Here is a 12,680-nt window from a genome sequence, read left to right as displayed (position 1 = left end):
TGGCAACCGTGTAAGACCTGCATTGCTTGAGGCCTACATATATTTTACTACTGTATATATGTCCACAGTCAGTGTGCTGTTTGGCAGCTCATGAAATATTCATTAGCGTATTTTAGTGTCCGGCCGAGTTGCTCGACGTCGTTTATGTGATCGGCTTACATCGCAACATTACGTCATACTATACTACGTCATGCAGTATGATCAATGAGGCAGTTTTACGTTTGGTGACCAATGGATGCTGCTGACAGCAAACCATCACAAACTCAATTCATACTCTCTCATAAAACCTACTTTTAATATTGAGTCTATAGCCACTTTTAGTCGCAATTCATTAACTTACCTTCTATTAATTGCGATTAGATATTTTATATGTAAAAGGCATAACCATTATCATGATTCTTATAATTATTATGATAGTCATTATTTATGAAAATCGTAGACCACCCCCCAATGAAGTCTTCTGAATACAAATAATAACTAAAATACATGGATAATCAAAACTCCTTATTTGCATCAATGTTGTACACGGCTTTGTACGGTTTACTCTCATTCTGCCTACAAATCATTCTGCCTACGGACATAATAAAAGTGTAGGCAGAATGAGAAAATCAGGCCACCCCTAATTTAGAAATGGACTTGCCCATGACAGTAACATAACACAATCTTGCTTGTATTCATATTCATCACTGAAAATTTTATATGTATTTCTATTGCCAATGTATGCATACCTGATAGGATTAAACTATGTTGCTGATGCAGATTATGTACGAAACCCTATCATGCCAAATGTTACAAACCCATTTTGGAAAGATATATTATCGGTATGGTGCCATTACCTTAAGAAATGTTATTCAGAGGTAAACGAAAACTCAGATATTCTTTGCCAATCTCTATGGTTCAACAATAATATGCAAATAGAGGGAAAAATGTTTATTATGAATATATGGCAAAAAAGGGAATACATTTTGTGGATGATATCTTAGATCTTAATGGGAACTTCTTAGAAAAAGCTGATATCGAACAAAAATAAGGTATACCTAAGGTTAACTTTTTGCATCTTGATGGTATGAAATGTGCGGTGTTGGCTTACGCAGAACTAAACATATAAGTGATATAGGAAAGACCTGTTCTGAGTTTCAAAGCCCAATATTACCTTTTAACATATCCTGTATTTGTGGAAAAAACAAAGGAGTAAAACCTTCTATAACACTCTTTTGCCACAATGTCAGATTTCTTATATTATAACAATATGTATACTTGTTAAAAAGTGAGGTATAACAGGTTTAACCGGAACTCCGCAAAAAAACATAAGAATGTTCATATAACAAGGATAAATCAAGCAGTCCGCTTATCAAAACAACTCAAACAAAAAACCGAAGACACACACAAAAAAACAAGACACAAAAAAACAAAAACAAACAAGCTCTTCCATTTTTTCTTGTGGGGAGGTAGGGTCAATGTATATTTCCCTAGTTCTTGCTTATGTAAATAGTTGTTGCTCGGTCATAACCTTGGAATGATATCTTGTCAGCCAATGAGAACACAGAACAACTTCATCGCTCAAATGATCGATTCATATCTTAAAGCACGATATCGGAGACAGTTTGTTGATGAGCTGTAAATAATCTATGTATTCTTTGATGTCATAATAAACAGACGATGCCTGAAATAACTTCATTTTGCATGTTTATACACTTGAAAAATACTTTAGATCCGCAAAATGTACACAATCCTAAATGTCTGTTCTGTGTTTGTCATCTTCCTTATTCCAATGCCAGGCTACATGTATGGCACGAATGCACTATTTGCTATGAACATCATCTTCAAAACGACTGTACCATAAAACGTTGTTACTGTGGAAACAAATATTATTATCCTAACTGAAAAAAGAAGCAATTAGAACCCGAGAAGAACTAATTGCTTTTCATCTTAGAGTGGTTGATAGTATATTGAGAGTTGACAGTTGACAGTTGATACTACCTGCCCGATGGCAATAACGATGTTTGTCATTCATTCATATAATTCCACCTTAAAGATTCAAAATGTAAAGGGTGAATGGTGAGAATATAAGGGTTATCACGAACCTCTGTAAGCTCAAGAAATCAGAGATTGGTCGAAAAAAAACACCCAGACGGCCAAACCTTAGGGTAATGGAGGCCCTCTGCCGATCGACGTTCATAAGACACTGCGGGAAGGAAATGCGCTGTGCAGTGTTGCTTCCGTTAAGCATGGCAGAATCCTGTAGTCCTGTTGTGAAAAAAGGTCATCCTGATTATATTTTCATTTTGTCATTACCAAAGTGTTTTTTCCATTCAGTGGTAAAATGTTGAAACCCGCCATAAACTAGCGGTAGGAAAGTACCTAGGATAGATGTAAGGACTTAATCGTGTATTTGTGTTTGCAGGTCTGACTCTTGGTGGACATATATTGCTGATAGTGGTGTCTGCAATTCTAGTCCAGAGCGGATATAACCTGTTCCCGCTGAGCTTTACCGGGGTCCCCCTAACGCTGACAGAAGATGAGACCTACCTCCGGGGAGAAGCCTTTTTCAGGGCGGATAGCAATGCAATAATCCTACCAAAGAGTTTGGACGTGTTCTCTGCAGAAAGAACAGAGACAACGGAAACGCTGACGTTGTACTACGAAGGTAGTAACGTTTTCACTAAAGAGAATCTCCAAGCAATTGCAGTTTGGGAAAACGAGTTAGTCGGGGAACCAAAGTATGGAAACTTCTGTAGATTAAACGCAACGGGACAGTGTGTAAAGCCTTTCTCAATTATCAGGTTCTTTGATGGAAGTTTAACATCAATAACACCAGATGTAAATTATGACAATATTGTTGGAACACTGTCTGCCGCAATGAACGATCCGGCCACTGCCCAGCTGCTGCAGTATCACCTGGGGAAAAATGCCGAGATAAATGCAACTCTAAATAGAACCTCCTCCCCAATAACAAGGTCCATCATCTACCTTGGACACGCCAATGAAGATCAAAGACAGGACTTCTTGGTAGAAAACTTCCGCAGCAAGCTAAACAGCAAAACGGAGACGGGTGTCGGAGGAATGGCATTTATCTTCACGTCAACAAGTCTTTTCACTTATGACATTCAGCGACAGGTGATATTCGATTTGCTTCTCGCTGGAGGAAGCTTTGGATTCATATTTATCTTCATGCTTATCCAGACTCAGTCCTTGCTCATCACAGGTTTAGCCCTATTCAGTGTTTTAACGAGTTTTCTTGGAGCCAATTTGATCTACAGAATAGTGCTGGATTTTCAGTATTTTGGTATTTTCCATGTCCTGTCTATATTCATCATCCTGGGTATCGGTGCCGACGATGTGTTTGTTTACTTTGATACCTGGAGGGCCACGGCCCATGAGAACCATGAATCCCTGGAGGAGCGTGTGTCCGCCTGCTACAGGCGAGCATCCAAAGCCATGTTCGTGACGTCACTAACCACCATGATAGCTTTCTTTGTAAATGCCGTTTCTCCCCTGTTAGCTGTGTCTTCTTTTGGTCTTTTCTCCGGTATCTTGGTCCTCGTCAACTACATCTCCGTCATCGTCTTCTTCCCAACTGTTGTTGTCATGCACCACAAGCACTGGGAGAACTGGACGTGGCCGTGTTTCCGCTGTTGCAAGAAGAAATCTCGGGAAATCTCGCCAAGTCACGATCTCAAAGACGGAAAACGGAAACACCCGATCGTCCGTTTTTTTCGTGGCATCTTTTTTTCCTTCGTTAGTCACAAAATAATCAAATGGGTCCTCGTCTTACTGTGCTTAATCGTACTGAGTGTGTTCATCTACTTTGCGACGACTTTGAAGCCAGAGGAAGAAGCTGTAAGTAACAGAGGCGTTGTTAATTTGGGGTTAAAGTTTGGGTGATGGGGGAAGAGTACTCGAACTGTTACTTAAAGCATTCGCTCGTCAAAACACAAGTTCGGATTCGATTCCCCACTTGGGGTTAAAGTTTGGGTGATGGGGGAAGAGTACTCGAACTGTTACTTAAAGCATTCGCTCGTCAAAACACAAGGTCGGATTCGATTCCCCACTTCACAAATGGGGGTTGTCTGATAGCGACGATCCCTCTTGACCGTATATGTATAAATGTATCGTAAAATCATAGTCTCCGTTGACCATGTATGCTTCTTAATGGTCTTTATTTCAAATACCAGATCAAGATTTACAAGGATTCCCACAATTACGGCAAGGCAATTGATCGCAACCTCAACTCGTTCAAACCTAGTGTCCAGGACAAAGTCATAAAGATTTACTTGGTATGGGGTTTAAAGGGGCAAGACCGGGCGTCATGCCACAAGACGGACTACGAATGCACTGGGAAAACGGTGTGGGATGAAGGATTTGATCTCAATCCTAAACCAGCACAGAATGCCCTCTTTGTAAGTATTAGATTATGCTTCAAACACATCACCCCATGACATAACAGGAGAACTGCTCTTAAAATACAGATGTAAGAGCATCCTTATGACACCCCATCATCACAATGCTGTCTTTACATTAGATACAAGTATGCCTTCAATCTCCAGGCTGGTGGATTAACCGTAAAATATATACACACAGGATGGAAAAGCTCTTCTTATAACCTCCATACGTTGTAGCTGGTATGCCAAAATTGTTGTCAACCGGTAATATCTTTCTCATATCACTTTCCCCTCAACTACCATGTTCAAAGTGAATACACGTACATTGCTACAGGTTTTATGACATACAGATGGAACCATAGTATAGTATATGTGTACACAGTAGGTTTAAGGAACGATCACCCCAAGCTGGAAAAGTAATTCCATACTCCCCCGTGTCATCTCTACACAGGACCTGTGTGCCAGACTCCGCAACTTGAGCGACGCGGAGGTTGCCAGCTTGAAGATACGTCTTGACAGCATCAGCGGCTACCCCGACGTCGACTGCTTCATCACGGACTTCAACACAGACATGCCCGTATGTATATATCCAGTTTGAAGCCATTTGAAGACGTGGACATCGCTGTAGCTGTAGCGTCGATCTACGAAGAAGGCCACGGATGACCATTTGCGACTGGGAATGTAAATTGTCATTGACGGATCTGGAAACTAACCCGGGTCTGACCCTGGCTGACTTGATTACATGTTATGCATGTTATTAGTGATTGCATTGGACGTTCCTCACTTGTAGGTAGTGATTGCATTTGACGTTCCTCACATGTTGTAGGTAGTGATTGCGTTGGACGTTCCTCACAATATCATCCAAGAACTTCCTTGTCCCTCACAATATCATCCGAGAACTTCCTTGTTCCTCACAATATCATCCAAGAACTTCCTTGTTCCTCACAATATCATCCAAGAACTTCCTTGTCCCTCACAATATCATCCAAGAACTTCCTTGTTCCTCAAAATATCATCCAAGAACTTAGTTGTTCCTCACAATATCAACCACTGGTTCGATTACGAACAAGTTTCAGCCGAGTGACGTAGTCTAGAAATGGCTAGGGTAGAAATTAGACTTTGGGCAAATGGAGACTATTGTCTCGGGAACATGGTTGCATGCTGGCGGACATTGTTCAACTCATTCTCCGGTCTCCCACTCCTCCCTCACAGCAGGACCTTACTTTAACAGTCCTGGTCACATGCTGCCATAAACACTCGTAGTTTGAAATATATAACTGTCGCTATTTCAACAACTGACGTCATTGATAAATACAGAAATACAGTGATCAGATGTGTGAAATGAATTTCTTGTTTTTTATTTATACCTGTTTGCATTTCTCATATAGACTTCCACCAGCAATGTTACTGGCCTGCCCTTGTCGGAGATCACGATGTCGGCCTTCATGGGGGGGAATCCACAGTTGTATGACGCATCTCAGGACATGACCAACTTCTACAGGTACTTCGAGGTAAGCGTCATGTAGTCGATGTGTTCTCATTGTCACCGGAGTGAAAACAGCCATGCTCTTCACTGTCCACTAACCGCCCTACGTTACCTGCTCATCGCTGTGGACGGTCGGTTCAGCTTGGCCCACTTCGGCCCGGCCAGGCATGACGATATTCATTAACGTTTTTGTCTGAGGTGAGGTGAAATTTGGTATAACGTCGTTCTTTATAAGAATATTTGACGAATATATGACGAAGTGCATGCATGTGTATGTGTGGCGTCTTGTACTAGCGCAGACTAAAGCTGGTTTTATAGTGCTAGCTCACTGAGATACCATGCCGCAGTATAGCATAAATACCCCACTCAGATACATTATACTGACTCCGAGTCGACCAGTCCTTGTTGTACCCATTAATGCCGAGCGCCAGGCAGGGACCAACAAGTACCGTATCTTAACGTCTTTTGGTATGACGCGGCCGGGGATCGAAGTTTATGTCCTACATACATTCTATTCGTTTACAGTGTAATTGCCTACATTCATCATGCACTGAAATCCTATAAGAAATGGGTTATCTTGTATGTGTAGGCAAGATTTTTCATGTATTGAAGAAGCGTTAGAAACTGATTTTGACCATGTAGCGGGATCACCTTGTGCTGTGTAGATATTTGCCATGTATTTAAGACTATTTTTGCCATCTTACAAATCATAAATATCTGATAGTAAATGTGTACTGTTATCCAATAGTAGCATATGTTCAGCTGTTATTTCTCGAACCTACATCTCTACTGATGGTCGTATAGTTAGTTTGCTAATCGTGTTTTCCCTGTTTTAGTAACAACACAATTCTGGTTATTCTCGGGCATTTGAGGTCCCTGCTAGCTAACACTGATCACTTATTCCGAGGTCCGTCAAATTATAGTTACAACCAACCTCTCCTGACATTGCCATTCGCAAGTCCTTGATGACACTATACTCACCTATATGGGTAGTCACCACAATCAGTGGACATGGGACGTGTAAGGGTCGATTGCCCCAAATTCAGGAAGGAATGTACATCCTTCATATCCTCTTATGTTTGCCTCCCATAATCCTGAGTGTTTTGCCAAAATCTCACCTCAGCAATTAGTGTCAATTTAAAGTACAGCTTACAAACCCGCAAAACTCCGTTAACATGGTGGAACGGGAAATAGCAAACTCTAGGAGAAAGAAAGTCCTCAACAGGTCAAACGGGATAAATCAGTCCCAAACCCGAGCAGTCAGGACAAAAGTAAGACAAGTCATGGCAGAATTTCTGCATACCTCTAACTGAAAAAACAACATACATACAATCAGGGGGGAAGGGAAAGCTCCCACAATTCCCCAGTTTGGTCAAAGAAAAGTCCAACAATCTAGGTGATCACTTCTCATCAGCTGCCAAAATACACGCAGCAATGATTTCAAACTGGTAAAATGCTTCTACCTAAGATATAAAACAGCAGCAGACATCTGGTGTACAATATACTATTTATTGGCTGTGACAGAGTTTGGTGCAATGCAGCATAGTAAGGGCATGTTCTGCACCTGGTCCTGACGCGACACTGTAAAACTGCATGTAGACCAGGAGGCAGTTATTCCGCTTCTAAAGCCAGGGAAGGAAAAACGAAGCGCTACAAACTTATCGAGCTATCTCACTTCAAACATGTTCAAACTTTGGAAGCCACGGTTACGAGATCTTATGCATCCCCTTGAAACCTGAAACCACGTCAAACCAGATCAAAGCGACCAATACACCAAGACTGGAAATATAGAAGCTCACTTACGCGGACAATACCTATCCTAAGTATTTCTGGTCTTCGACTTGGTACGACATGACGGATTCGTCACAAAGCTTATACAAAATTGAGCAGACGGGAACATGGCAAACTTCATAAGCCAGAAGTTATTATAAGCCCTACTATTGATCATATCAGCTCTCCTATCCAGAACTTCTACATTCGCTCGGGTAGATGTATATTTTACATTCCATGTAAATTTAAGCAGAATGTACTGTAGACGCCCCCTTAACCATCGCCATAATCCTTGCTGGCCACGTGCATTGTATTTATATCAGTTCCGAATAACTCCGCCCGTCCTTGTACCTCTGATTAAATAACGTCAACGTTGAAATTACCCACCTTCTCATTGTCGCCCTTTCACGATCGTTGTTGGTGATAGCATCTACCCTCGTACTTCAGCCCCCTGTTTTAATGTCTCCCCCATTCGCTCATTATTATCACACCACCATTATTGCAAACTAATGTGTAACACGATTTGGAAATTTTAAGTTATCTGGGATGCTCTTTCCTTTAAGTGATTGTATGATGTGGGCACTGGCTGCCATGCCATGTCCATATCAGGAAACCAATTACTTCCAAATATTATGCCTTGGTTAAGAGTTCTCTCAGATTAAACCAGTTCTGCTGACGGTATATGTATGGTTGTTACAGACCGGTGTGTCGTTCTGGTTGAACAACGGTTACGATGGCACGCTTTCCAAACGGTACGAAAATTACGCTGACAACATGGGTTTCTCCAGAGACGCCTCGGACACTAGACAGATCATCAACAAGACAGGTAGGACATGGAATCTATGGACGAATGGATGATTGCAATTTGTTTCCGGGTAGGAATATCAATATGTATTTAATCCTTATGACAGTGTGGTGAAAGCTGTACCTGAGGTCCCTCTAGCGAGCCAGGATTCCCGGATTGCGAATCAAATCTGAGATTATGACAATCATTATGACATATGTTGTCGTGGATTATAAATGTTAAACAGAAGACTATCTGTATGGTAACTTCTTTGAGAGGCATTTTAGAAGTTGGGAAGTACAATATAGAACAAACTTTATGGATAACAACTTCGTTTTATTCGTGACTGTGACGTTTCGATACAGATTCTTGTACCAATGCTTGACAACGGTACAAGAATCTGTATCGAAACGTCGCAGTCACGAATAAAAAGAAGTTGTTATCCATAAAGTTTGTTCTATATTATCTGTATGGTGCTCAGGACCATTTCCATCCCACTCGTAACTGCCAACGTGGCATGTACAGAAGAAGAAGAAGAAGAAGAAGAAGAAGAAGAAAATATTTTTATTTTTGTGTCACATGTTATACATAAAACATACATAAACTTAAAAACATTCAATAGAATATAACATCCGGCCATATGGCCTATGAGACACAAGGCACTATATTATATCTAAAACAGATAGTAGTAAATAAAATATCACAGCTTTGTAAGCAACAATGGAGTGTGGTATATATATTTAAGTACATGACTACAAACTACGTTTACAAAAATGGTTACCGAGAAGAAAGTGTTATAATTTGTGTTTAACATGTTGTACCATAAGACTCTTAATATAACATCTGGCCTGTGAGACACAAACCACTACATTCTACCTAAAACAGAATAGAATATCACAATTCTATAAGTAACAGTGGAGTGTGGTATATTTAATTACATGACTACAAAGTGCGTTTACGTCTATTAAACATTTTAGTAACTAATGCAGCTAAGGATTTTATTAATTTAACATTACCTAGCATATACATGGCCATAAGTAATGTAGGTTATGTAATGAATTGAACGCGACTGTCCAACACAGCGTCGGCAATAACGCAATATCTTAAGAGACATGATGGCGTGCTTGGTTTATTCATTTACCATCTTCTTGGTTGCAAAGGAGCGGGAGTCACTTCACATTTGTTAGACTTTGTGTTATTTACATGTATGAAAGGCGGCTCAAACACCCTACTTAACCTTAATTATCAACTCAACACAGTATGCTAAGTATCTATTACACACACACACACACACACACACACACACACACTTTCTTTTAACCTGTATTAGGGATTGGTGGAATATTCTGTAAAGAAAATATGTAACACGGTAATACCCATTTTCTTCTTCTCTTCGTCTTCTGTGTCCACAGTTACAGGTATTTCATTCACACAAATCTGATGGGCTTGGTAGGTCCTTTGTTGTTGGCGCGTACGATGTTCCTTGTGATTTCTCAGAGATGAAGGTCGCGTGTTGACTGTCAGCAAGCAACTACTAGTACAAATCAATGAAGTCTATATGGTATTTTCGAACTCATGCCCTTGATTGTGCCTTAGGTCCTAATCTACTGTTCTCTACCTGATACAAACTGACTGAGCGGGTCGTTGATTGCTACTGCGTACAGGAGAATAATTGATTGGCGTCCCTTGTAAGACCGTAGACTATTTATATGTCTATTGACTCATACGTTGGATACAATTAGATGCGTGGATATCCCATTAGCGTTTATTGGACAGGTGCGCATTGAAAAGGGATGTCGAATATAGTAATCTTGTGGCAGCAGATTGAGCCTAATAAAAAATCTTTAATGTGGGAGTGTAGTAACATGAATCGGATGGTCCAAGTATCCGCCTTGGGTGTAGTCATGGCGACGTCATGGGTCACAGCCATGATTATAGCTGGTATATTGCTGACTGAAACCTAAGCCAATATTCACTCACTCATTCATTCACTCAAAGTGAGTGAGTATGTTTTTACGCCGCGGGTAACAACATTTGAATAAATCATGTCTCGTACACAAATTAGAAATCAAGTTTAGCGTTGTGCGTGATGAGCGAATGCTTGAACCACCGGACTCAACAGTGAGCATTGTATACTCGAGTTCTTGACTGTTCTTTTCGGCGAGTGTTTAAATGGCTAATGGTTCAATTCTTACTTTAACATTATGTTTTCTAAAAAAAACCACCCCCAACCCCCCAACCCCATTTAGATCCGCAATTTTTAACCACTCACCGAAAATAGTACAATACGAAGGAAATGATCATATGCTTGTAACCCAACAACATCCTGGCCATTATCAAAACGACATATACACGCAACAAAAGGATTTGTAATCTTAGATATAATAATGCATTTACCTATTCCGTATAAATAAGTGACGGAAATCGATTTTACTCTGACGTCAGGTGCGCACCACGAAAAGGGTAAACTTCAGGTATATTGGAGTCGTACTACATAGTATCCTTCATTGAGCACGTGTAACTGGGCTTTAGTTCGGATCAAATGTAATGAATCACAGAAAATGTTATACCATTTTCTTTGAGGACGTCGATCAATTGTACATTGAATACATGTAATATATTTATCGAGTAATTGATGGGTTTCTTGACTGGGTGAAACCAATAGATAATAGCAGTATCATCTGGGGTCACATACGGACAAAAATGTAAATTTGAAACTTTAAAGGTTAAGCTGGTACTACTTTCAGATTTTTCATTATAATAATAATAACGGCATTTTATAAAGCGCCTGTTTCCACACACTTGTGCATGCTCAAAGTGCTAACACATTAATACCCCGGATAATCCAAGCTGCCAGGTAGGTTATAGTCACATGACTTATCCCACCAGATACCCATTTTCTACTGGATGAACAGAGGCAATTTAGAACAAATTCTCTTTCCTAAGGTGACACTACATGTATCACATGTGCTTCATTGTGGGGCCGGACTGAAGTCCTAGAAACAAGCTGCCAAACACTGTCACCCATAAAGGACTATCCGCGGCCAACGTTGCTTAACTTGAACTGATTTGTGACCTTGGCTCAATCCACATGACAACATCATTACAAGAATATCACAAAACAAACGTAACACGTTTCTTTCATGATGGAAATGTTTCTGTTTCGTTCTCGTCATATCGGATCACAATGAAAATGCTTGAAATGTTCCTTTGTGAGGAATTATCACGATATGGTACGTGGTAAAACTCACGTTTTCTATGAATGTGTTTACAGAAATAAACGTAGCGACTTTAGTATGATCTAATTACACTTTTTGGGGAAAATGATGTGAAACGAGATGCGGTTTGCAGATGTGTTCAAGATTACTGCCTGTATGAAGCAACATGCATGAAAGAACTGATGAGCACATCGAACGGTATTTCAGTTGTTTCACGGGTTGCAAGTCGTTAAAGGAAAAGCCAAAAGGGTTTTTAGGACTTGTAGTTTACCAGTGTGGTTTGAGACAATAAAATCAGTTCGAATCCAATATTCCTGTCAATGGGTAGAAGATCCTGGCATGGGCAGGGAACATATTTGTTGGGTGAATTGTACCTCTTGACAGTCCGTATCCCATTTCTATATAAATATCGAAACCATAGAATACGTACCCTCTGTAACACTTTTCAATATACTTAGGGGATAACTGTACTGTGTTTGACGAATTGGGGACGTATACCGGTGGTTATATAGCCGCAAATTTAGTTATATCGGCGATATTACGTTAAATTTGCGGCTATATAACCACCGGTATACGTCCCTAATTCGTCAAACACAGTACAGTTATCCGCATTCTAATTCAACTCGTTTTACGCTGTTTTTTCGTGAAAGAAATTCCTTATTTAAACCAGGTCAAAGTTCCTCTAGGTCAAAGGTTAATCATATCACTCCTTCAACTTGCACCATCGCCAGAGAAAGTAGTTCCCTTTTCAAACTACACACGTTTATTATGTGCACACAGACTAAATTTGACAATGATGAATAGATCATAGTATAATAGATAAAATGGATGAAACCGCCCTCTAGTTACAGAAATGAGCGGCCCGCTGATTCCTCAACTACGGGCCATTATCAGTTCTGTTGTCAAATGACGTCATAGCAGGTGACGTCACGCTCCATAATGACGTCATAAACCTTGTTTCATGATCTAAGAGTGTTGGGTCAACAGCCCGTTGCGAGTAAGTTGTTTGAACTTAAAATTAAATTTATTATACTGTTTTG

At 40.2% G+C, this 12,680-nt stretch overlaps 1 protein-coding gene across 2 annotated transcripts in view; it reads left to right on the top strand.

The window, feature by feature from the left end:
* The window catches only part of LOC124285166 (protein dispatched homolog 3-like), a 34,971-nt gene that overhangs the window by 16,083 nt on the left and 6,208 nt on the right, over positions 1–12,680 (top strand). For both annotated transcript variants that reach the window (XM_046721348.1, XM_046721347.1), the window contains exons 3-7: positions 2,405–3,840; positions 4,176–4,400; positions 4,834–4,959; positions 5,771–5,893; positions 8,338–8,464. In XM_046721348.1, the coding sequence (XP_046577304.1) occupies positions 2,405–3,840; positions 4,176–4,400; positions 4,834–4,959; positions 5,771–5,893; positions 8,338–8,464 (2,037 nt within the window). The remainder of the gene's footprint in view (positions 1–2,404; positions 3,841–4,175; positions 4,401–4,833; positions 4,960–5,770; positions 5,894–8,337; positions 8,465–12,680) is intronic.

Source organism: Haliotis rubra, unplaced genomic scaffold (genome assembly GCF_003918875.1).
Source record: "Haliotis rubra isolate DU_JTF1 unplaced genomic scaffold, ASM391887v1 Scf354, whole genome shotgun sequence".
Classification (NCBI taxonomy): Eukaryota; Metazoa; Mollusca; class Gastropoda; order Lepetellida; family Haliotidae; genus Haliotis; species Haliotis rubra.
This window is presented reverse-complemented; position numbering and strand designations above follow the sequence as displayed.